We start from the raw sequence: 25,924 nt of genomic DNA, 5'->3' as shown, positions 1-25,924 counted from the left end.
TTTTTAAGTGTTAGCAGAAGAACTAATTTCTTTTTCTTTCTTTCTTTCTTTCTTTCTTTCTTTCTTTCTTTCTTTCTTTCTTCTTTTTTTTTAATTAAGGCAAGCAAAAATAAGCAGGAACTTTCCTTTTATAGTATTCCTGAATTTGATGAATGGAAAAAACATATAGAAAACCAGAAAGCCTGGAAAATAAAATACTACAAAGGTTTGTATTTTAGTTTTTAATTTCTCTTTCTTTTTTTGGGGGTGGTGGTGGTGGTGGTGGTGGTGGTGGTGGTGGTGGTGGTGGTGGTGGTGGTGGTGAACGCTGAAAGATCAGAGAGACAGAACCAGCCACAGCTACTTCGCCTCACCAATTCCTCAGCTGATCCTATTTCATCAAACTGGAGGCCTCTGAGTCCTCATTCAGAATGAATCTCAGCTGAACTGCTGTTAAAAGCCTAAAAGCTTAACCAGCTCTAGTTCCTGGTTTTCATGCCTTATGTACCTTTCTGCTTTCTGCCATCACTTCCTGGAATTAAAGGCGTGAGTCACCATGCCTGGCTGTTTCCATTGTGGCTTTGAACTCACAGAGATCCACATGGATCTCTGCCTCTCTGCTCCCACGTGATAGGATTAAAGGCGTGTGTGCCACCATTTCCTGGCCTCTATGTCTATCTAGTGGCTGTTCTGTCCTCTGACCCCAGATAAGTTTATTAGGATGCACAATATATTGGGGGCACAATATATTACCACATTTCCCCTTTTTGGTCTAAAATAATAAGAGAAGGTTACAGTCAAGAATTACATTAACAATGTCTAGTCCATTATCATTAGACAGATTCAGACAAAAAACTCCATTATATATATTAACATTGTCCAGTCCAGTAACATTTGATAAACTCAGACAAAAAATTTCATTACTTATCCTATTTAAAACAAGTAGTTCCTTTTTAAAAGTAGATTCAATAATTGACCTTTTTTATCTTATCATATCCATATTCTCTTTTTTAGGAGAGGAGAGGAGAGGAGAAAGGACAGGAGAGGGGAGAAGGGAGAGGAGAGAAAAGGGAGGGATGAGGGGGGAGAGGAGAGGGAGGGAGAGACAGAGAGAGAGAGAGAGCAAATTTTTAATTTTTTTGTGAAATGACTGCTTATGCAATCTATTTTTATGAGAGTATTAAAATTACCTTGAAAGTTTGTCTTTTAGATTTTAAAACCAGCAGTTTGTTGCTGAATGAAATTTTTTTCATAGAAAATAAGAAAAATTTCGAATCCCCACAAATAATAATAATAAAGTTTCAGAATTTCCCCTTAGCACTTAAATTTTATCACACACGCACACACACACACACACGCACACACACACACACACACACACACATTGTATAAGAATAGGACTACTTATGCATTTTAACAATCACTATTTTTATCACCTTTCTTAGTACCCCATGTTAGTTTGAAATTACTTCTAGACATTAAAGTATTTCAACTGTCACTATTTTAATATGCATCTAAACAAGTATCCATATTCTTCTTTGACATATTTAAAAATCCAAACAATGTTAAAATTCCTTGTGATTACATTAATATATTGCATATTTAATATTCTAAACCAAGATCCAAATAATTAATATCTAGTTTATGGGTCTCTTAAATCTCTGAATGTAATCTTTTCATATTTCATGAATGTTTTCCTTTTCATATTTTCTCATTTTAATTCATTAATAAATTTTTAAGTTTTATAAAATGACTGCTTATATAATCTGTATAAATTTGTTTGTTCTGTGTAAATTTCCCACATCTTAAATTTTGCCCATTGTGCTCCTTTAGTTTCATTTAATATGTAGCAAGTCCCTTTCTGCTTAGTTTCCGTTACCTGATATTTAAATCAGAATATGATCATATTTGAGTTAGATTTGTTGACAGAAACAATGATTAATATGTAGCATTGTATTTAAGTCAGGAGGTATATATTTGGTTTGTTTGTCTTAAGCTTGTTCAATTAGTACCAATTTAATGACTTCCTCTATAAGCTCTTTATTTGATGGTTTTGAATAGTCATTGTTATTTGTGACCCTCTTTTATATTAAATCATACAGGATTGGGTACCAGTACAGCTAAAGAAGCAAAGGAATATTTTGCTGATATGGAAAGGCATCGTATTTTGTTTAGATATGCTGGCCCTGAAGATGATGCTGCCATTACCTTGGTAAGTGTGCTGCTAATAAAAGATAATTTTCTTTAGCTACTCTCTGCCTGTTGTATGTTTCCTTCCAGAGCTGGTTTTGTGTGGTGAGTCTTTCTTCAAAGTATAGTACCTAAAGTTGTAAAATTTATGTATTTTTTTCTTCTTTGCTTTATTATTTCTTTAATAGAAAGACACAGCTCAAATATAATTTTGATTAAAAATTAGGAAAAGTGCCGGGCATTGGTGGTGCACGCCTTTAATCCCAGCACTTGGGAGGCAGAGCCAGGTGTATCTTTGTGAGTTTGAGGCCAGCCTGGTCTACAGAGCGAGATCTGGGACAGGCACCAAAACTACACAGAGAAACCCTGTCTCAAAACAAACAAACAAACAAAACAACAACAACAAAAACCCCTCAAAATTTAGGAAAAGCACTTTAGTTTTCCAGAATTAATTACTTACCATTTATAAATTCAAGTTTTATAATGAAATTAACTTTAATGTGTGACATTATTACTTGGACTTCTTCAGGCATTTAGTAAGAAGAAGATTGATGACAGAAAAGAATGGTTAACCAACTTTATGGAGGATCGGAGACAACGTAGGTTACATGGCCTACCAGAGGTTAGTCGTGATGTGATCTGGGGGAGGAGCTGAGGCTGAGACTTGTGCAGGAAGAGTGACAGTTTTGCTATGTGACTTTTCTCCTAGCAATTTTTATATGGTACGGCAACAAAGCATTTGACGTACAATGATTTCATCAACAAGGAATTAATTCTCTTCTCAAATTCAGACAATGAGAGATCTATACCGTCTCTTGTGGATGGTGAGTAATCTGTGTAAAAGTCCTTCTCATCTTACATGCTCTGTATGTTTTAATTTCATGTGGTTTAGCCCTCCTACAGTCCATTTTCAGTTCTTACTTAAAAATACCAAAGTCTGTGGTCCATTTAAAATTCTTACTTGAAATCTTACAAAACATGAAGATTCGATTCAAAAGAGCTTAAAATTTCTGTGGGATAGCCGGGTGGTGGTGGCGCACACCTTTAATCCCAGCACTTGGGAGGCAGAGGCAGGCGGATCTCTGTGAGTTCGAGGCCATCCTGGTCTCCAAAGCGAGTTCCAGGAAAGGCGCAAAGCTACTCAGGGAAACCCTGTCTCGAAAAAACCAAAAAAAAAAAAAAAAAACAAAAAAAACAAAAAAAAAAACACTTCTGTGGTAGATAAGTTGTGAGAGAGTTGAAGTTTTTACTATTCCTTTGAGTTTTTCAGGAAAATTAAGGTCAATCTTTAAAGCTCCCTTTTTAAAAAAGTAATTTCTAAAACTGAAGTTTCCAAAATTAAGTAAAATAGAATTTTATCTAAAAAATTGTCGGAGAATAAGTTTTTTAAATGCCTTTATATCTCATTAACAAAATCTAATTATTTAACGTAATTTAGCTTAAAATTTGGAAACTTTGCATTAGAACTGATTTTTCTATTTGGAAAGCCCCAGCCCCAGTTACGTAAGTCATAGCAAATTTGTTCACCTTTGTGTTGCTTGGGTTTTCATTTAATAGCAGTTTTGTCCATCCATCATGTCTAGCCTGAGACTGTCTCCCTTCTATGAAGTATTCCTTCAGTCTAAATTCGCATCAGATGCCTGAACTTCTATACCACTTCTTATGTTCCTCTTATTATCTGTGCTAATTTTATTTCCTCAGTTACGTCATGACATTTTCAAAGAAATAGCCATATTTCTTCTTCTTATGTCTTCCATGCTCTGGTCTCATAATGATAGTCAGCATATGTGGATAAGATTATTGCTGTGTTCATTGGTCTCAAGCAAGGAGAAGAGAGAAGCACATAATCTCACATAATCTTATGACTAAGGTTACTAGAAAGGTTATTACTTTATTTACTTTCAGAACACTGAGACTGATTTAGTAATTTGTTCATTCACATGGTATGAATATCCAGATTACCAAGATTCTAAAGTCTATGTTCTTAACCATTACAGTAAACATTTGTAAGAGTTTTCCTGATTGTGGATGTGCTAATAAAAATCATCAAGCTGTTTGTCTGCTAATACTTATGTTATAGCTGGCATTGGGTCACATGAAATTGTCTCTTGTGGAAGAAGTATGATACCTCTGGAAAGTTCTTTAAGTCCAGAAGGTCTTTAATTGGTACTCTTTTGGAATTGTAAATGTCTTCTTTTTTCTCCCAAACATGTAATGTTGACACTAAAAGAGCTGATATTATGAGATATTTTATTTATAACATATAAAAATGACAGAAAAGAGTAGTTAACAAACTTTGTGGAAGGTTGGCAGCAGTGTGGATTACATGGCCTATCAGAGGTTAGTCATGAAGGTGATCTGGGGAAAGAAGGTGAGGCTGAGATTCATGCAGTAATGACAAAATTTAAAAGTAGTTTTAAAGTATTTTAAATGGAGGGTTGCTCTTTTTAAAAATAGGCTTCAAACCAGGCCAACGAAAAGTTTTGTTTACCTGTTTCAAGAGGAATGATAAACGTGAAGTAAAAGTCGCCCAGCTGGCTGGATCTGTTGCTGAAATGTCTGCTTATCATCATGGCGAAGTAAGCATTATGAGTGGAGTCAACTGAGAACAGTAATTATTGGCATACTAAATGATAATTATTTATAATAGAGTAGTTTTCTTTTTATGAGGTCTTTGAAAATGCAATAGAATTGAGAGTTTAGATTTTAATACAAATTGAGGCATAGTTCCAAAAACCTTAGACTATTAATCGTATATTTTTGTCTTTTCCCATTCTGTAGCAAGCATTGATGATGACTATTGTGAATTTGGCTCAGAATTTTGTGGGCAGTAACAACATTAACTTGCTTCAGCCCATTGGTCAGTTTGGAACTCGGCTTCATGGTGGCAAAGATGCTGCAAGCCCTCGTTATATTTTCACAATGTTAAGGTAAACCATTTGCTAACTTCCTGACATAAAGTTCAATTTGAAGTTTGTTATAGCAAGTAAGAGTTTAGTAGAATTAAAGCAGTGGAGAGAGAATTAGTTATTTTACTGAGGGTGAGTACTCCGAGTTATTTGATTACAAAGAACATGAAGTCTTTCGGCCTTCTTATGCATTCTTGGTAAAATCAGTCCTAATAAATATACACTTTTTTTTCTGTACTTAATTTTATTTTTTAAACTAAAAATGGGTTAAGTATTTTATTCAGAATAATTGGAACTTCTTACAAAGTTATTTAACAACATAAAAGAATTTAAGAAAGTAAGTAAAGCCGGGCGGTGGTGGCGCACGCCTTTAATCCCAGCACTCGGGAGGCAGAGCCAGGTGGATCTCTGTGAGTTCGAGGCCAGCCTGGGCTACCAAGTGAGTTCCAGGAAAGGCGCAAAGCTACACAGAGAAACCCTGTCTCGAAAAACCAAAAAAAAAAAAAAAAAAAAAAAAAAAGTAAGTAAGTAAAAAAGGACTCTGATACTGGCTTGTGTTTGGGAAAAATATGACTTTTGTACTAATGTTAGGTGAATTTTATTATAATATATGGTAAAAATTGTTAAAAATATATTCTTTCCAGAGGGTTTTCTTAAAATGTCAAGTCTTTATGAAGTTTCATTTCTCAGAGCAATATTCTCCTATTTCCTTTTGTTAGCTCTCTGGCAAGACTGCTTTTTCCAGCTGTGGATGATAACTTGCTTAAGTTCCTTTATGATGATAATCAGCGTGTAGAGCCCGAGTGGTATATTCCCATAATCCCTATGGTTTTGATTAATGGTGCTGAGGGCATTGGGACTGGATGGGCTTGTAAACTGCCTAACTATGATGCTAGAGAAATTGTGAACAATGTCAGACGGATGCTAGAAGGTTTGGACCCTCATCCCATGGTAAGTTTTTATGGCTTATGTTGTTGACTTCTTTTCATTTTAGAGCTGTTGTAGACAGGATCCTATTAGGATATAAACTTGTATTTTCTTACATGAAAGATATAAATGAATGAGTCTGAAAATAAGTTTTATAGAGAGAAACTGTTTATTGAAAATTTAAAATACCCTGTACTTCAGACTTCAAAATCTCTGAACTATAGAGAATGGTGTTCTCATTATACTTGTATTTAGCTTTGTTTTTGTCCTTAAAGTATTAAGCCATGAAAAATTTCCTTATATTGACATATGATATATACACATATGTATATTGCAGAAGAGGGCACTGAGTGCTTTCCCCTTTCACTGTCTTACTGCTTTGAGAACAAGTGTCTCACTGAACTGGAAGCTGGCCATTTCAGTTAGGCCGGCTAGCCAGTGAGCTCCTGATATCTACCTCTTTCTGCTTCCCCAGGCTGGGGTTACTGGTATATGCAGCCGTGCCTTGCTTTTTATGTGGGTACTGGGGATTTGAACTTAGATCCTGTATGTACCCACAGCAAACATTCTTACTAAGTTCCCAAGTTCCAAATTACTTTCTATGATAGTATTTTATTTAAACTGTTTTAGATGCATTCAAGAATGATGAGCTAGTGTATTTTATTAGTATATGCTTCTTATGTGCCTAGTATCACGTGGCCCTGTGCTAAGAGGTGAGTTAAAGAGTTCGGGTCTTTGTCTTTAGATATTCAATATTCACAAAATGTCCCCTGCTATATGTTAAGTTTCTTAGTGACAGCAACAAGTACGGATTTTGGAAGAGGAAATAACCTCTTCTAATGGTGAGTGTGTGTCAGAGCTAGTAGATAGTCCTTTTTTTAGTTATCATAATGAAATGCCCAAGACAGACTACTTTTTTGAGGGAAAGGAGCTTATTTTACTTCATAATTCTAGAGTTTCAGGGCCTAAAGGCCTCATCTATTGATGGCTTTTGTGTTGGCAGAGTCCTCTAGTAGTACAAGGCTTCATATGGTGAGAAACAAGGTGTGTGTGTGTGTGTGTGTGTGTGTGTGTGTACATGTACATATGTACAACTGTCTTTCTGACCTCACTCTCCTTCTTGCATAGTTATTAGGATTCAGTACTACTGAGATTCATTCATGGGGCTCCACCCTGATGACCTTGCCTAATCCTAACCATTTCTTCAAAAGCATTACTTTTAAAAACCACAATCAGATTTCTTACAATGGTAATTATGTTTTCACATGAAACCTTGGGAGAACATTCAAACTATTTAAATGATAGCAGATAGAATAAACATTCAAAATCTCCAAACAGAGCATGGGAGAAAAGTAGTAGTTCTGTAAGGAAAAATCATTAGATAAAAATTAGAAAGTTCAATTGGATCCAAACTACAAGCCATTCAGTGTGAAGCAAAAGGAGTTTGAATTTAAAGGATATTAAGCTAATATCCTTTAGAAGGAATTCGGGAGCAATTCGGGAGCAAATACTGCCATATAAGTAGACCATGTGCTAAGGGCTGTTTAGAGGTAGTATTGGCATGCAAGAACAAAGTCAAACTCAAGTTATTTCCATCTCCCCTGCAGCTTCCAAACTATAAAAACTTCAAAGGCACCATCCAGGAGCTTGGTCAGAACCAGTATGCTGTCAGTGGTGAGATATTTGTGGTGGATAGAAACACAGTAGAGATTACAGAACTTCCAGTTAGAACTTGGACACAGGTTAGTATAACCATGTGAGGACATTATTCTTTGTGGCACAAATAATCCACCTAATTGTTTATTCTGTATCTGCATAGGGTTTGATTTCATATTTATTTTTTACTCTTGTATTTGAATTTTGTGTTTTGAATTTTCAAGTTTTTAAGTGTATATAAAAAAATAGTATATCTTACATTCTGTCAGAAGTTCTCAACCTATGGGTCATGACCCCTTTGAGGGTCAAGCTATCCTTTCACAGGGGTCACTTAAGACCATGGGAAACACAGATATGTATGTTATGATTCATAACTGTCGCAAGATTACAGTTATGAAGTAACAGCAAAATCATTTTATAGTTGGGGGTTACTACAGCAGAAAGAACTATATTAAAGGGTCTCAGCATTTGAAAGGTTGAGAACCACTGACTTAGGTAGTACTTTCTTTCAATCATTTTTCTAAAAAGAGATTGCATGTTTATGTTGCTTTTAAAACAAAAGGCATGGAATGAGAAATATTATAGGCCTGTATAAATATGCTCAGTAATTCAGATCAGTATTGGTTGCTTTAAATCTAAAGGGCATATATGCTACTCTACTAGGTCTAGCAAATGTCATCCTTCTTATACCCATAGACTTTATGGTGCCTTTGGGGTTTAAGTGGGTCAGAACCAGAACTATGCCCTTGTATGTCTTTCCTCACCACCAAGCATATCCTCATATATTACCTTTGTAGTAATGAACAGAAACAACAAAGATAAAAATTTCCTTTTTTTGCCGGGCGGTGGTGGCGCACGCCTTTAATCCCAGCACTCGGGAGGCAGAGCCAGGTGGATCTCTGTGAGTTCGAGGCCAGCCTGGACTACCAAGTGAGTTCCAGGAAAGGCGCAAAGCTACACAGAGAAACCCTGTCTCGAAAAACCAAAAAAAAAAAAAAATTTCCTTTTTGCCTCCATAGGAATTGAGAATTTTAAAAAGATTGTGATTAATGAGAACATGATAGTGTGTTGTAAAAATATTTATTGTCTTTTTAAATATTTTGTAGGTGTACAAGGAGCAGGTCTTAGAACCTATGCTTAATGGAACAGATAAAACACCAGCACTAATTTCTGATTACAAAGAATATCACACTGATACAACTGTGAAATTTGTGGTGAAAATGACGGAAGAGAAACTTGCACAAGCAGAAGCTGCTGGACTGCATAAAGTTTTTAAACTTCAAACTACTCTTACTTGCAATTCCATGGTAATACATTAGTTAATCTTTCTTAAATGGCCATGCATTGTATTATCATAGTAAGAGTGATAGCTATAGGCTTGGATGCTTAAGAATCCAGGGATTAGTTTCTTTCTCTGGGTACCAAACTTAGTTCTTCTACAAGAAGAGTATGTGCTTTTACCCACTGAACCATCAACTGTAGCACACTAAGAAACCTTTTAAAAATTAGTTTGTCTATCAAATTTTTACTATTTTAAACTCTCCTATAGTTTTGATATTTGCATTTATTAAATTCCTGCCACTAAAGGAATATTTTATAGAAATGTTATCAATACTTTTGGTTTGTTTCAGAAGTGGGATTCAGGGGCAAGTATATATTCATATTAGAATTATTTTAAGTACTATAGATATTACATAAATTAAAATACCAGTATAAATTTATTGAATTTAAAGAAAAAACTTTGTATTTTGTGTAGGTACTCTTTGATCATATGGGATGTCTGAAGAAGTATGAAACTGTGCAAGACATTCTGAAAGAATTCTTTGATTTACGATTAAGTTATTATGGATTACGGAAGGAATGGCTTGTAGGAATGTTGGGAGCAGAATCTACAAAACTTAATAATCAAGCCCGTTTCATTTTAGAGAAGATACAAGGGAAAATTACTATTGGTAAGGCATAGCCTTTAAAGATTTGAACATTAGTTAAAATGGAAAAAAGTCTTTTTAAAGACATTTTTATCAGTAGAATATAAGCAAATACAAATTGATCTCTTTTCTTGATCCTAATTTTATTTTTCCCTCACATAGAGAATAGGTCAAAGAAAGATTTGATTCAAATGTTAGTCCAGAGAGGTTATGAATCTGACCCAGTGAGAGCGTGGAAAGAAGCACAAGAAAAGGTAATCACTTGCAGAAAAAGATACTCAGAGAAGCTCTGAAAAGCAACTTCCAAAACAAACAAAATCCCCAAGCCCAAAAGTTTGAATTTAGAAGTGATAAAGGTGCTGAGTTGACTGTTTGGGGACTGAAAGCTTCTGCTTCCCACAGAGCAGACACAGTGTAGGAATTTATAGTGCATCCCCACTACAGAACACTTGGTCTCCACCAGGGCCTGTAGACATGACTCCATGGTTGAGAAGGTAGTTCAGTCTCCTCGATCTTTCCTTTAAGTCTGCCAGTAAGAGCTTAATTGGTCATGGTGGTTTTAATGAGCTACATGCATACTATCTGAGAGCCAGACTGGGAACCCTCAAAATCATTCCATCGCCCAGTCTGTGGTGATACTGTGGCATCTGGTCACCACTTGCCTAGTCTAGTTGTGGTCGGGTCTGGGAAAATGAGAGAGAAATGTTCTCTGACACCATTGACACCAAGCATGTGCTCTGCCTGTGTTTAGATTTTTGGTCTGAAATTTAAACACTATAATTAAACTGTCCATTTCAGATAATAAAGTAGTATTAATTCAATGAATGAAATATTGAAACCTTAAGAGTCCCCTCAAGAATTAGTGTCTTAATATTGTGATAAAAAAGGCAATTTTAAAAGGCAGTACAACACTATGATTGAGAACAGAAATGTAGAAAAGTTTAAAAAAATGCAATCGTTAATATTTTTAGATATTGAAATAGATTTGAATATGTAAGACAGTGATGTTAGCATTATTTAAAATAGTTAAAACTGTGCGATATACTGTAAACTGATATGTTAAATTTCCCTGCACTTTAGAATTCTTAACCATAATTTTTTTGTATTTTCCAACAAACTATATTGAAATACTGCTTTTGTTTACATTAAGCTCTTCTCAATTTTGAATTAAATATGTTAAAGTGAGTAAAATTAGAAGTTATGTAGTATCAAGATAATAGGCTTATATACCATTTGAATAAAGTAGGATAGGACATGATGGACAGTTTTTACAATTATGAATGGAGGACATTTTTTCGTCTTGCTATGATTTATTATATTACTGAACTCCAAATTATGCTTTATATCCTCGGATTTTTGTGTCATTGCTGGTTAAACTATATCTTTAAAAAGTTGCCTAATAAGCTAGTGAATTTAGTGCTCATTTAGTTTTAAATATAAGGGTGTCTTGATTTCTGAATACCCTTCTGGTGGAAGCAGAATTCATGGGTAAAAGCTAGCTTACATTATCACTATGAACATTTTTGCATCATTGTTGCTAAGTGTAACTTGAAGGGAGTAAGTAAGTAAGGAGTTCAGGTACCAAAAGGAGAGGCTCTTACCAGAGCCTCTAGAGTGTTGGGGAAGAGAGAATATAAAACCACTTAGAAGATTATTCTATCATTAAACATGGAAAAGTTCAATTTTTATCGATTTCTAAAAGTGCCCTTCTTGTTAATAGTGAAATACACACATTCTTAAGAGTGCTCATTCATAATGCTTCTGGTGTTATGAAACCACACCAAATGGACTTCTGAAGTAGGAGTTTTAAGCAATATTGTTTTGTGCTCTAATACCTCGCAGTGGGCTGATAACCCAGTGAGTTGCTCCATAGCTCCACAGAAACACAGTTTCTTGAGGAATTTTTTAAAACTGTAGAGCAGTCTATAGTTCATTATCTGGCACTTACTAATCATCTTTCAACTGTTCTTTAATGGAGTTTATAGTTTTATTTGTGTCACGAAGCATCTTGATTTGCACTTTTAATTTTTATCATTTTATTTCCAAAGTGCACTCATACCTAACTTTGTAGGGATACATTATTTTATTTCAACATTTTTAATTGTAAAGCTGTTTTGTTTTTAAACATTTAGCTTGTGAGAGTATCTTTGTCATTTTTGTCTGAATGTATTTAACAAATTTAATTCAATTTTATTTAATGTCTTTGTTTTTAAGCCTTTGAAGGCAATGGCACCTAAAATTACTTTTTATTGAATTCATTGTAATTTGAAACATAGTATTAGCATAAGAGGCTTCTTTACATTGCAGTTATCATGAGTAAAATCTCAGAAAATCTCTCCACCTTAAATCATCAACTTAGTCTTCAGTCAACTTATTTTCTAAGTTCTCATTTGAGTAATCCCTATAGTTGTAGGGATTTTTTTAATTAAAATTCGTCCTTAGTGAGTAAATATAGCCTATTATATTTTTTACAACTATTAAAACATTTTTATAAGTGATTTATTAATGGTTTCATGTTCATTTACTGATCAGTATAAAAGTCTGACAAAACATTTTACTTAATAATTTTAAGATACAGTGTCTTTTTAGTTTGGGACTTAGGAAAGCAATTAACTTTTCATCAAATTTCTGAGTTAAATAGGGATAAAATATACTATTCCTTTTGAAGATTTTATTGTATATCTTAAGAAAATCTTAAGCTTTTTTTTTTTAACATAGAAAATAGGGTTTATAGGCAACCTTGATGGTAATCTTAAATAACTCCTACCACACTAAAGGTGTAGCATTAACAGTATACCATTTTAGTCTAATATTCAATGAAGTTAAATGCTGACTTGATACTATAATAGACTTTAATATGAAGTTTGTTATTTTTTACAGGCAGCAGAAGAGGAAGACACACAAAACCAACATGATGATAGTTCCTCTGACTCAGGAACTCCTTCAGGCCCTGATTTTAATTATATTTTAAATATGTCTCTATGGTCTCTTACTAAAGAAAAAGTTGAAGAACTCATTAAGCAGAGAGATACAAAAGTATGAACTTTTGTGGGTTAAATAATTTGGAACTATTTCAGTATTATCCATATCTTTGATTTTATTTTTCCAAAACTAAGTATTTTGATTTATCCTTTCCACATTTAAAAACTATTAACTGTTAAATTGTACTACTTTCTTTTTTCTTTCTTTTTTTTCTTTTCTTTTAATTGTAGGGGCGAGAAGTTAATGATCTCAAAAGGAAATCTCCTTCAGATCTTTGGAAAGAAGATTTAGCAGCATTTGTTGAAGAACTGGATGTATGTTGAATCTCTATTAAATATATATTTCAGGCTGGGAATGGGAGTTCATTGGCCTAGCTCAATGGGAATACATGGACCTAGAATGTGCAAGACCTAAGTTCAATCCCCAGTGCTGATAAATGAATAAATAACTTTAAAATGAATAAAATATATTTGGAAAAATAATTTTTTGAGATAATAATGAAAATTCTTTTTTATTTTAATTGCTTCAGAATTTTTCTTTAACTCTTTATTATTGAATTTATAATCCAAGTTAAGATCAAGCTAGTTTTACTTCTATGAGATTAAGGAAAAGCTATTTCTAGCATGGATGAATACGAATGCTACAGATTTCAATTTAGAATAAATTAAATTCTATTGCTTTCTATTGATTTAATTTTATTACCTGACTTCTGAGTGTGCTAACTGATTTAATTTGACATTTTCCTGAAAAGAGGTAAGGCCAATTATGGGTATGATTGAATATAGGTATTTTGACTTCCTTTAGATTATAAGAAATTTCAATGTTTTTATGTTAGTGGAGTTCTAATTTAAAAGGTAAAAGTAGAGAGAAGATTTAAAATATAAACCTTTCTAAGATTGCCTTTTAAAGTACTAGAATTAAATTAATGGCAGCAGAGTGAACATCTGATTACCAAAGGCTGACAGCTACTATTCTAGCATGGTGCTACGTTTTCAGTTACTTCACTGTTTCAGTTTATTCATTATATTATTATTATTTCATCATTTACTTTTCCTGCCCATGGCTCCTGTTACAATTAGAGTTTGTAGGAACAAATGTAGTATAATCCTTGCCTGCTGGGATTTTTGAAGTTTTTTAGTGCTGTTGTTTCAGGTTCCTTCTGTGGTCTTTTAAGTACCATAGTGTACATTGACTTAATTCATTAATTAGATTTTCTTTTTAACTAGAGGCATATTTTCTTTCTGCTGGCTTATATGTTAAGAAAATGCTAATGTGTTTTGGCTATGCTCAGTGGTACAGCACTTGGCCTAGCATGAGTGAGACCCTGGCTAGGTTCCATCATATCACCATCACCATCACCACACATACAAAACATTTTCCATAAAAGTGAACAAATCTACATAGAAAAGAAAACTATTGTGTCTGATTACTATTGTTATAATTCTGATACTGCTTTAAATTTGATTGCTAGCTAGGAAAGTGAAACATGCCCATTTTGTGCTTACTTCGGTAGTACAGATCTAGAGCTAAAAGTTACCATTCAAAGCAATTTCAGGCCCCCCCAGTGTTGCTTTTTGCTTTTAATTTGTCGTTTTATTATTTGGTAATTAACAGTATTCAAACAAATTCAATTCTAGATATGGGGACTTGGAGACATGGCTCGGCAACTGAGAGTCCTTGCTGCTCTTTCAGAGGGTCCCATTTCAGGTCTACAGCTCATGTTAGACAGTTCTATTGGTGTGATTAAAAACAGTCAGTCATCTCAGCCAAGCCTTTTTCATCATCCCTGAAACAGATATGATAGGAGTTTATAAAGCCTGCCACATGGCAGGTGCCCTTGACAATTGTCTGTTGCTTATTAAGAATATATAGCTAGTAAGTAGATGTATCAACATTAGATTCCAGTGTGTTTGATTTCAAAAACCTATCATATCTGTAAACTTTTATTAAACAAAATCTCTATAAATGTCTTTCAAGAGATGTCACTCTCCTTTGCATCTTTCCAAACATGTTAATTATTAGAAAGAATCATTTTCTAGAGTTTAGAGTCTGTCACATTAATCATGGTTATATATTCATTTATTTTGATAACAAACCCCATAAGTTCAATGTATTGGGATTTTTTTTTTTACTTTCTTAATTAGATCATTATTATGATTAAAGCAATGGAAAAGAATAGCTTCACACTGTAAATTTTTTTTAGATTTATTTATTTTTACTTTACTGGGCATCTGGGTGTTTTTCCTGCATGTATGCCTGTGTATCATATGTGTGCTTGGTGCCTGAAGAGGTCATGAGAGGGGGTGTAATCCCCTGAACCTGGAGTTAACAGTGGGTGTGAGCTACTATGTGGGTGCTGAGAACTGAACCCAAGTCCTCTATAAGAGCAACAAGTGCTGTTAGCAGCTGAGCCATCTCTCCAGCCCAGCTTCATACTCCTAACAGAACTGCCTGTGTCTGTGTTTGCAATTTCTGATGACACCAGGTCAGCAGTGGTCCTGGGCTGTAAAGGACCACTTAGGTCACTAGTTACCATTACCATATCGTATTAAGGATAAGAAGCTACATACATGAATTAGCATTAAAACTCAGGTCTTCTGACTTAAACGTTTTTCTTCTTTTCCCATTATTTTGTTTCAGATTAGATCAGCTGAAAAGAAAGCTTTGTTTCTTAACAATGAATAAAATTTATTTCAGGTTCTTATGCAATAGTGATTGGTTTTTGTAAAGAGCTGTTTATGTATCCCCTCCCCCCATATTTCAGAAAGTGGAAGCACAAGAACGAGAAGATATTCTGGCAGGAATGTCTGGAAAAGCAATAAAAGGTAAAGTTGGCAAACCTAAGGTAAAGAAACTTCAGCTGGAGGAGACAATGCCATCACCTTATGGGAGAAGAATTGTTCCTGAAATTACTGCTATGAAGGCAGATGCCAGCAGGAAACTGCTGAAGAAGAAGAAGGTATCACATATTCCTGTATCAGCTCATTGGTAGACTCTACTTAAGTTTAATCGTGCTTTATGATTTGTAATGTGTATTGATGTGATAGGAAATATTCTTTGAGAGCAGTTGAGCTGTGAAAGAACACTCCATTGGTCAAAGGTCGCACATATGTTTAGAACCACTTGTTTAATTCAGTTTTGTTCCCACCCTCTTATCCCCTCTGTTTGGCCTCAAACTCATGGGCTTCATTGATCTTCTGCCTCAGTCTCCTGAGTATATTGGGACTACAGAGGCCTGGCCTAAATTCAGTGTTCAGAATGAGAGAGAAAAACTCTACTGAATGTCTTCCTAAATTAAGTCTTAACAAAAACCACACAAAAACTATCAACTTTATAAATAACAATTCTATATCATGACTAATTAAGGGAGTGTTAAGCAGAAAATAAGGTCTATTTGGTTTTTAAAGTAACTTATCACTTTCTATAGTCTGAATGTTTTTTGTTAAACACTGTTAAGCACATCTTGCATTGGCATTGACAGTTACTAGCAAGAACTTAAATAAATAATTATGAAATTTATCCACCCTTGAGTAGGATCGGCCAGGATTAGCCAATTGTAAAGACTAGAATGAATGTTCAGAGCCAAGAAAGCAGGATGTGTGATGATCCTATAGAGGCTAATGGTCTAGACCAGTTTGTTTTACAGCCCAAGGAATGTGGACGCAGATATATCCAATACAAAACTCTTTGTGACTAGGGAAATGAGTCTAAGTTGGAGTTATAGGCCAGAGAATTTTTTTTTTTTTTTTTTTTGGTTTTTCGAGACAGGGTTTCTCTGTGTAGCTTTGCGCCTTTTCCTGGAACTCACTTGGTAGCCCAGGCTGGCCTCGAACTCACAGAGATCCACCTGGCTCTGCCTCCCGAGTGCTGGGATTAAAGCGGAGAATTTTTAAAATTTTTATTTTTCTGTGCAGAGCTAATATTTGAAGCAATTTGAAGCATAGGAGCATTTTGACACTAGAGCCGACTGTCTGATGACTGAGGTGTATATGACCTTCCTCTAGCCTGTGTCTTTACCATATTTGGCTTTCCCGTTAGCTCAGTAGCCTCTGTCCTTTTCTATTGTTATTTGTTAGGTTAGTTTCTTATCATTCTTCTTTTCTACTTGATGTAGTGTCAATAACCTCATTTCTGTCTGCCCTGAGCTTTGCCCACTTAAAACAGTAACTCTTAAATCTGTCTCAGCTATAATGTCCAGGCTCCTGTGTTCATGTAGTCACCAGATGCCCAATGCCCTCAAACTTCGCATGGCTGGAACTAGCTCATTACCCTGGTTTGAGGCCCTGCTTTCTTTCTCATCTTGTTGCTTTCACCATGTTTCTACCTATCTGGCAAACTTAGTGATTCTTCCAGAAGTCAGTCAGAAAGACTCCTGGGATGTTCTCTGGTCCTCCTTAAGCAGAATTGTTCACATTCCCTTGAGCCACTGCTATCATTCACTCAGTTTCAACTTGTGTTGCATTAACCAGCGTACCTTCCTACCAATTCCCCTGTCCTTACCAATAACTTTGGGTTAGAGTCAGGCTTATAGTACCTCACAAAATATATCTGTTGCTCATTTTCTTTCAGTAATTTGAAAATGTTTTTCTAGTCTGTAGGAACCTCAGATATAGGCACTGATTCTGTGGGTAACTTAGAGTATTTAGCTACTGGTTTCATAGTTCCTTTGATAACCACCAAGAGCCTATCTTATTCTTTATGATTTTTTCCTAAGTGGCTATCATCTCACTGAGTATATCAGAATGTTAGGGTTATAAGCAGTGTAATTTGAAACAGGTAAATGAAATAAAACATGTTTCAAGTGGAGCATGTTTAAAAAACTTACTTGGTATGAAGAAACTGTTGAGTGAAACTGTATCTCTAAAATATGCATTGCTGATATACTTTTATTCATGATTGGATTTGGCTTGTTTTTTAACACATAGGGTGATCCTGATACCACAGTAGTGAAAGTAGAATTTGATGAAGAATTTAGTGGAACACCAGTAGAAGGTACAGGAGAAGAGACATTGACCCCATCAGCTCCTGTAAATAAAGGTCCCAAACCCAAAAGGGAGAAAAAGGAGCCTGGTAAGGCATTGGAATGCTTTTGTGCATGTTTTGTGTAAGAAAGAAAAGGACTATAGGGTATTTCTACAATTTACTGATTTTGATTGATTGATTTTTAGTAGTTCAAGTAATACCTTTAGTTTTCATATACATATTTCTATTTTATAATGAACCTTTCATAGAAAAGCTTTGCTAGAACTTTGAATAGGTGTTAATATGCATATTACCATTGTCTTGCTTTTAGGTACCAGAGTTAGAAAAACACCCACATCATCTGGTAAACCAAACGCAAAGAAAGTGAAGAAACGGAACCCTTGGTCAGATGATGAGTCCAAGTCAGAGAGTGACTTGGAAGAAACAGAACCTGTGGTTATTCCAAGAGATTCTTTGCTTAGGAGAGCAGCTGGTATTGTGATACAATTTCTATTTATTTTATTGTATATTATCATTGACCTATAATTGGGTTCATCAATAGTATTATCAGTGTTACTAAAGTATTAAATCACTCTAAAGAAAGACAAAGTGAATTATGTTTTTAAAGATCTATTTGATTATGTATATAAATGTTTTCCTTACTTGTGTGTCTGTGCAATGCATGTGTGTCTGGTGCCTACTGAGATCAAGAGTGCTGGATCCCCTGGAACTGGAGTTATGGTGTGAGCTGCCATGTGGGTGCTAGGAGCCAAATCTGAGTCTTCAAGAACAGCCAGTGTTCTTAACCACTAAGAAATCTCTCCAGCCCCAAAGCATGTTCTCTTAATGCATTTTATTATTAAAGCTTAGATAATGTTCCCTCTATAGCTTTGGGGTATTTGTTAAAAAGTAAACAAACCCCAAACCCCAAACCCAAAAACTGTAATATTGGCAGCTGTGATGGCTCTGTTGGAAGTACTCTGTGTTTATATTCTACCACTTAGATCTGAGTTTTCTGATTCTTTGTACTCAGTTCTTTTAAATATAATGCTAAGGTTGGACTACAGCAACTTGTCTTCTTGGTGTATTGCTGTTAAGCATATGATTTAATCTTCCCTGAATATTCATTAATTGGAAGTACTCAGATAATTAAAATCTAATTAGTTTGTTTTATGAATTTCCTTACATTTTCTTATGCTTTAATTCATTAAAATGAGCGTTACAACTTTATGGTTGTTTAACTCTGGCAAATAACGTTTTTGATTGCATGCCAGGCCTTAAATTCTTTGATTCACTCATTAAGTGGGTAAGTTACTTTTCTTAGTGGGTATAGGTATAAATGATACAGGTGAATAATTGACATAGTTGGATAAAGTTACATGAAAATTAATGCTTCAAAAATTGTTTAGGTTTTTCCATACATGAAAAGTGAAATATGAAATTATTGAGTGTTCAAATAGTTTAAAAATTCTCCTCTATACTGCATGCTAGAAATTAAAATAAAACTTACTTGCATTATGCCAGTATGCCCTTCTCTATAGTTGTTTGCTATCTTATCCATGTGAAAATTTACCTTTTTTTTTAGGCTAGCCTCAAAATTGCTATGTAACTGAGTATGACCTTGATATTCTTATTCTCCCAACTCTTCCTACCCAGTGTTAGGATTACAGGCATGTACCAGCATGCCCAGTTTATATGTATTACTGGGACTTGAATCCAGAGCTTTTTGTATACTTGGCAGTACTTGCTAACTGAGCTGGTCCTTATGATTCTTATTTTATAGTTCAACTAGCCCTAAAGGGAAATAAACATTTTTACTTAGGCAAGCAAAAAGGAAGTTTAGCGTTTGTAAAAGAATGTAAATTTTGTCATTTGTAGTTAAAGAAATGGGAAATCTTGTATTGCTAATCCTTTGTACAGGGGAAATGTGACACAGTACATACCATTCTCTTTTTCTGGGTTTTTGAATAATATGAGCAACATCTTAAACAAGTAGTCCCATCAGTTTATGTTATTCTAACTAATACAGAGTATTGTCCCAGCCTCCTGGAAAGTGTAAGATAGATATCATACTTTTTGTTCTCTAAGTGTTCATCTTTTTCTTTCATACTTTAAAAGATACCTTCACATCAATGCACATAAAATAAAGTTAAATAAATTACTAAAAAAAAATTTTTTAAGTGGTAAATCTAGGGTTTTGAGTTTTTCACATTCTTTTGTTGCTCTTGAGTGAATCCCTCTCTGTTTCACCCAGGGTGGCACCACAGCTCCTGGGCACTAATTATCTGGAACTATGAATACCTGTCACTGTCCTGTTAACATTCATTTCTGTTTTCCTCCTAGCTGAAAGACCTAAGTACACCTTTGATTTCTCAGAAGAGGAGGAGGAGGATGCTGATGATGATGATGACAATAATGATTTAGAAGAACTGAAAGTTAAAGCATCTCCCATAGCAAATGATGGGGAAGATGAATTTGTTCCTTCAGATGGCTTAGATAAAGATGAATATGCATTTTCTCCAGGCAAATCAAAAGCTACTCCAGAGTAAGTAATGCAGCAATGATATCCAGTAAGCACTTCCCATGAGTGCCAAGAAATGATCAATTCTAGCTAAAGGTTTCTTTATGAGACAATTAGTTCGTTAATACTGCAGCTCTTTTCCCTAGCTGTTACTTGTAAGATTGGCAAGCTTTTTCATGAAGGGCTTTAGAATAAATATTTTCTATGTTCCTGTCATATGGCTTTGTAACAGCTGTTCATTGCTGCCCTTGTAATAAGAAAGTAGCCTCAAACAACATGTAAGTAAATGAGTATAGTTTGTTCCAGTAAAATGTTGTTTACAAAAATCTCATCCTCATGGTGTGTATTTGGACAGCTCCTGGTTTGGGAAATGTTTCTAGTTCTTTAGAATTAGGAAACTTGTTTTTCCAGTAGATTTGTCCTTGATTACTTTTATTGCTTTTGATAATGTCAGCATTAATATGGAGAATGTGAGATTTGTGAACTAATTAGTTTTATTTTTTAAAGACATTGTAACTCAATATAACCAGTACTTCACCAGTCTTTAAAGTAACTGCCCACCTGTGGTCTGCTGTCAGGAATGGTATGACCACCTTCTATGATAGTGAGTCTACCTTTCTCTTTGGACCTTTGCTAATAATGTGAATAACATTAAACCATTGTCCAGTTTCCATTCTTATTTCATGTTAAATCAGTATTTTTATCTTATATTTGTATTCATATATTTACTTACATAAATTTGTGAGGAAAGGGGCAGGGTGCAGGTGTTGCCCTGTCTATAATGGAGAAAGAAAAAAAACATAAAGTTTTGTTGATTATAATCATGCAGTGTATATTATGTAGGGTATTTTGATTACATCCTCTTTGTGATATTTTCTTTCTAATAGAAAATCGTCATATGACAAAAAAAGTCAGGATTTTGGGAATCTCTTTTCATTTCCTTCATACTCTCAGAAGTCAGAAGATGGTATGTTCTTTTAGTTTTTTCATTAGTTAATTATTATATGATTGTTGTACTTGGTAGAGAGAACACTAGAAAAACCATTAGGCCAGGATTTAATTGCAGAGTTTTTCATGACTTTACTTTTTGCCCAATGTGATAAGACTTACTGACTGGTTAGAATAGGCATTATGGAAGCATGTAGGCAGATTGCTAGGCAGATGCTAGCCTGCTGGATATAGTGTCTACATATAAGATTTAATAATGAGAAAAATATAAAAAAAATTTAGAAGATTAAAATTTGATTTTTATGGTGATGTGAATCTATTTACATCTGTAAAGGTACTGGATAGGTGCAGATTTGTCATACCAAATTCTTATAGCTGAGAGAACAAAATTTTCGTAGGAGAAAATATAACAAGGGTATGTCATTTTAGTGCATTTTTTTGTGTGTGTGTGTGTAGAATTTTTAAGGTCACTTAATTGATTGGCTATCTTTATGTCATTGACGTATTATGTGTACGGTGTGTGTGAGGGTTTGCACATGTGTGCATGTGGAGGCCCAAGGTTGATGACAGCTGTCATCTTTGGTGTTCTCCACTTTATATATTGAAGCAGGTCTCTTCTTGAGCTTGAAATTGGCCATTTCAGTTTGCATGGCTGCTTAGTTTTTGGTGTAGGAGGAATTTCCTTTCTCTGCCTGTTGTGGTCTAGGATCTCAGGCAGGACAATATGCTCCCTTTGCTTTCCTGTGGGCATTAATGGCTGAGCCATCTCCCAAGCCCTTATTCTGGATTTTTAAATATATTCCTACAGACACACCTAGATTTGGTATATTTTCTTTAAGTATACACATTCATTGTTGACACAGCTTGTCAAAATAGTCATGTGAAAGTATTAAGTCCCAGAGGCCAGTTAAAATATTCTTGCTATGGTTTGAGGGAGGGAAGAGTTGATTGCTAAATTAAACTAATTTGTGGACAAAAATAAGCTGAAGCTGGGCATGGTGGCACATGCCTATATTCCTAGCACTTGGGAGGTTGAGGCAGGAGGATTGTAAGTTTGAAGCCAATATGGGCTACATTGCAAGACCCTGTCTCCTCCCTCATAAAAGTAAAATGAAGGTAAGTTTAACTTTAAAATTAGTCTTCAATGATTTGTTGATTAAAAACATTAGTGCTTACTGCTCTTTTAGATTTGGGCATTAGCACTAGTTTTCTAGAGGGATTAACTGTGTAGATACTAAAATGATCACAATGGCGCCTCTTCGTCTGAAAACAAATCACTAGTATATACTTTTGAACAGTTATTTTTTTAAATATTTAACTTTTGATATTATTAATTTTCATTGCCCTGTGCATTTGTATATTGTTTCACAACAGAGTTAACATTTTTGAGGTATAACATTGGTATATTTTCTATTTTCAGCTGTTTGTATATTGTGGATTATATGATCAAAATAGAAACTTACAAGATCAATTTATTAGCTAAAGAGAAGTCATCAAAGAATCAGTTTACTCAGAGGTCCTTATAGAGTCTCTTTACTAAAAAAAAGCTTTGAAATTTTTAGATTCAGCTAAATTTGACAGTAATGAAGAAGATACTGCTTCTGTTTTTGCACCGTCATTTGGTCTGAAGCAAACAGATAAAGTTCCAAGTAAAACAGTCGCTGCTAAAAAGGGTACGTACTTTATACCTGCTTGTGTTATTACATAAGCTTTGTAGAGGTGACTGATGTGAAAGGGAATTTAATATAATTTGAAATGATTTGCATGAGTACTTCACTATGAAACTTACTATTACAATATTAAGAGAATCCCCTTTGTTTTCTAATAATATGAAGGGATTGCTAAAATATATTTTACAAATATAGTCCCCTCCATCCACTTTCAAGTGTTTAAGTCCATATTCTGTATATGAAGTAAAACATGTTAAGATTGCAGTTTAGCCAGGCAGTGGTGGTACATTCTTTTAATCCCAGCGTTTGGGAGGCAGAGGCATACCAGTCAAAGAAAGGGAGGTGGGGCGGGGGATGATTTCATAAAGCTTTTGTCATTATAAAATAATCCCATGATATTTAAATTGATTTGGGCACTCTCTAGGCCCTACCCCTTACTATAGAGGTCTTGGCAGTTGATAACCTCATGGGAGGGGATCATTCTTTTAGGGTATTCCTACTGGTAGGATGGGCATTAATTGGATTTCATGGGTTACAAGAAAATGAAATTGGAAGAAGGACATGCTGAGATGAATATGATAGAAGTTGGAGATGGTACATAGGATGGATATTATCATGTTTCATTGTATAAATATGTGAAATTCTCAAGAATAAATAATTATAACAAAGGATAGTTTTCCTATAAAGCTCTTTGTTAGATTGGGTAGAGAATACATTTTTTATCTTGATTCTATAATTTGATATTTCTGCTTCCTTCCACTCCCTACATGGAGGATTGTTCAATACAATTTTCTGAATCAAAGTTTTTTCTCACCACCATAGCCTTAGATTGTTCATGAAATGCTGAGTTGATTCATTAATGTTATATAATATGCAAATCATGTATCTCAGTCTCTTTGAAGTCAATATTAGTGCTTTGCCTTTGAAAATAATATCTACTTTAAAAATACACATCTAGTTGAGATATTAAATCACATGGACTATTCCCTAAAAGAAAATAAAATCTGTAGTATACACCATAGAGACACATGTGTGTTGAGTGTAGCATAACAATCCTGACAATCTTGAAAGTCCATGTTTTATCTGAATTCACTAGAACTGCTATGAGACTGCTCAGAGAAGCGTGTCTAGCTAGCATTCTAGTGACTGCCCATAACAGGTTCTTCTCACTTCTTCAGGATATATTGGCCCATGTCTACATTTCTTTATCTGATGACTTTGCAGTTGTGCTGGACTATTAACTCCGCCCCCAGCTACCCTCTACCAGTGATTGAGGAAAGCTGATGTAGAAGTAGCTCAGTGTCCTTGCCTCTCTCATATTCCGAGTCTGGGGTTGTTGTATTGGCTCTCTAAGTTCCCCACGAAGATAAATTAAGCTCCAGTAGTAATGACTGGCTTGATATGACTATGTCTAGCTGCTCTTCATTGTCTCAATTCTATACTTTCTGTCATCACCTACTGGGTAAATATTTACCCTGGGGTCAGTCAGGTTCTGCTTCTGGAGAACTCAAACTGAGACAGACTCTGATTTCCTTTCAAAACATCATTTTTGAGGCTGGAGAGATGGCTCAGGGGGTTAAGAGCACTTGCTGTTCTTGCAGAGGACCTGAGTTCAGTTCCCAGCATGCTTATCAGGGGACCCACAACCACTTGTAATTCTAGTTCTTTGGATCTGATGCCCTCTTCTGGTTATGTGGGTACTGCATGCACATGGAGCACGTAAAGAAAAACAGACATGTCAATGTTTTTAAGCAATCAAAAAGATTTTTAAAATGTTTTAAAACATCTTTTTCTTTTAGTCTTTATGTGAGAATCTTATAAAATACTGTAGGACTTGTATCCCTTCTTGAAATCTGTCACCCTGTTTCCTTCATTAAGCTAATGAGTTAGTTTAATATTAACTAAAAGACCAGACTATCTTCCACCTAACCCATTTAGCTGTTTCTCTACTAGCTGGATGGGTCTTGTGTTAGCTGAACTAGGAAACTGCCTTCAAAGACCTTGGCAAGATCTTCTTTCTCTACCTCTTTCCTAAAATACAATTTACAGATAGTATCTCAAGAGAAGGACATTTAGAACTATCTTTGTTAACCCCGAGTCACATGGATTTCTATTCACATTACATTCTGTAGTTCCAATATTTTGCAACAAAAGGCATCCTATAATATTTAGATATCTGGCCTAATTTGGTGGAGGGTTGGAAAGTGCCATATAACTTCCGGAAGCTTGAAAACACTAGCTGTGGTCCCTATTGCCTTGTTGTAATGAATGTGCATTCGTACTAGGAGCTGCCTTTGGGTTCCTGAGGTAGAGTTAGTTATGAGGATACAAAGAGAGTAAAAGCCATAGCCTTTGGCCACCCCTACCATATACAGTTCCTCCTCCTATTAGCCAGTGAGGGGCATTATGTTGAGTATCTCAGCTTGAGACTCAGTTCTGTTTTCCCATCAAGTCAGCAACACTTTTCAATTTTTAATAGAACAGTCTGCAGTTCATTTCAGTCTATCCAATACATTTGTTTTCCACACTCATTTTTTTTTTTTTTTGGTTTTTTCGAGACAGGGTTTCTCTGTGTAGCTTTGCGCCTTTCCTGGAACTCGCTTTGGAGACCAGGCTGGCCTCGAACTCACAGAGATCCGCCTGCCTCCCGAGTGCTGGGATTAAAGGCGTGCGCCACCACCGCCCGGCTCATTTTTATTACACAAGTTAAGAGTGATTACATGGAACTGAAGATGAAAAGAAAACAGAAGTTTGTTTTTAAAACATAATATGGCAAAGTAAGGGCTTGGATCTACTGATCTAGAATTTTCATGTTTCTTTCCACATAAAAATACCAAGTCTGGATTTCAGCTATTGGAGGAAAATGAGTTGCTTTGTATTTGTTCTATTTGAAGACCCCCATAAAAATGTTTTCCCCCACTGAATCATTTTTATAAGCTAGAACTTAGTGTGTGGTTATAATTAGTGTGTCAAAGATACTTTTTTGGTCATGAATATATATTTAAAAGATACTGTTTAATTCCTTTTAATGCCCCTTGCTTAAAATATCTCAATTGAATTACCTAAAAATTAAATTATGCCTAATTGAATAATACTCATTTTGTCATCCATGGGAGGCTATTTGCCTTTATACTGGCACCAAGCAGAGAGAAACCATTTCTTTTTCTTTTCTTTTTTTCTTTTTTTAATCAGCAATTTAAAAAAAAAATTCACTGTTACAGAACTCATTTCAGCTTGGTTTGTTGGTAAGTA

At 34.9% G+C, this 25,924-nt stretch overlaps 1 protein-coding gene across 1 annotated transcript in view; it reads left to right on the top strand.

The window, feature by feature from the left end:
• Top2b (DNA topoisomerase II beta) overlaps positions 1–25,924 on the top strand; it is a 63,518-nt gene that overhangs the window by 35,218 nt on the left and 2,376 nt on the right. Inside the window, exons 15-33 of the mRNA XM_052734052.1 lie at positions 100–205; positions 2,082–2,191; positions 2,699–2,791; positions 2,879–2,993; positions 4,627–4,748; positions 4,951–5,099; positions 5,798–6,029; positions 7,613–7,747; positions 8,768–8,968; positions 9,418–9,613; positions 9,752–9,843; positions 12,470–12,625; positions 12,802–12,885; positions 15,336–15,530; positions 17,497–17,641; positions 17,865–18,026; positions 19,877–20,078; positions 20,942–21,021; positions 22,565–22,675. Coding sequence (XP_052590012.1) covers positions 100–205; positions 2,082–2,191; positions 2,699–2,791; positions 2,879–2,993; positions 4,627–4,748; positions 4,951–5,099; positions 5,798–6,029; positions 7,613–7,747; positions 8,768–8,968; positions 9,418–9,613; positions 9,752–9,843; positions 12,470–12,625; positions 12,802–12,885; positions 15,336–15,530; positions 17,497–17,641; positions 17,865–18,026; positions 19,877–20,078; positions 20,942–21,021; positions 22,565–22,675 — 2,686 coding nt within the window. The remainder of the gene's footprint in view (positions 1–99; positions 206–2,081; positions 2,192–2,698; positions 2,792–2,878; positions 2,994–4,626; positions 4,749–4,950; positions 5,100–5,797; positions 6,030–7,612; positions 7,748–8,767; positions 8,969–9,417; positions 9,614–9,751; positions 9,844–12,469; positions 12,626–12,801; positions 12,886–15,335; positions 15,531–17,496; positions 17,642–17,864; positions 18,027–19,876; positions 20,079–20,941; positions 21,022–22,564; positions 22,676–25,924) is intronic.

Source organism: Peromyscus californicus, unplaced genomic scaffold, assembly GCF_007827085.1.
Source record: "Peromyscus californicus insignis strain IS unplaced genomic scaffold, ASM782708v3 Scaffold_12__1_contigs__length_115047231, whole genome shotgun sequence".
NCBI lineage: Eukaryota > Metazoa > Chordata > Mammalia > Rodentia > Cricetidae > Peromyscus > Peromyscus californicus.
This window is presented reverse-complemented; position numbering and strand designations above follow the sequence as displayed.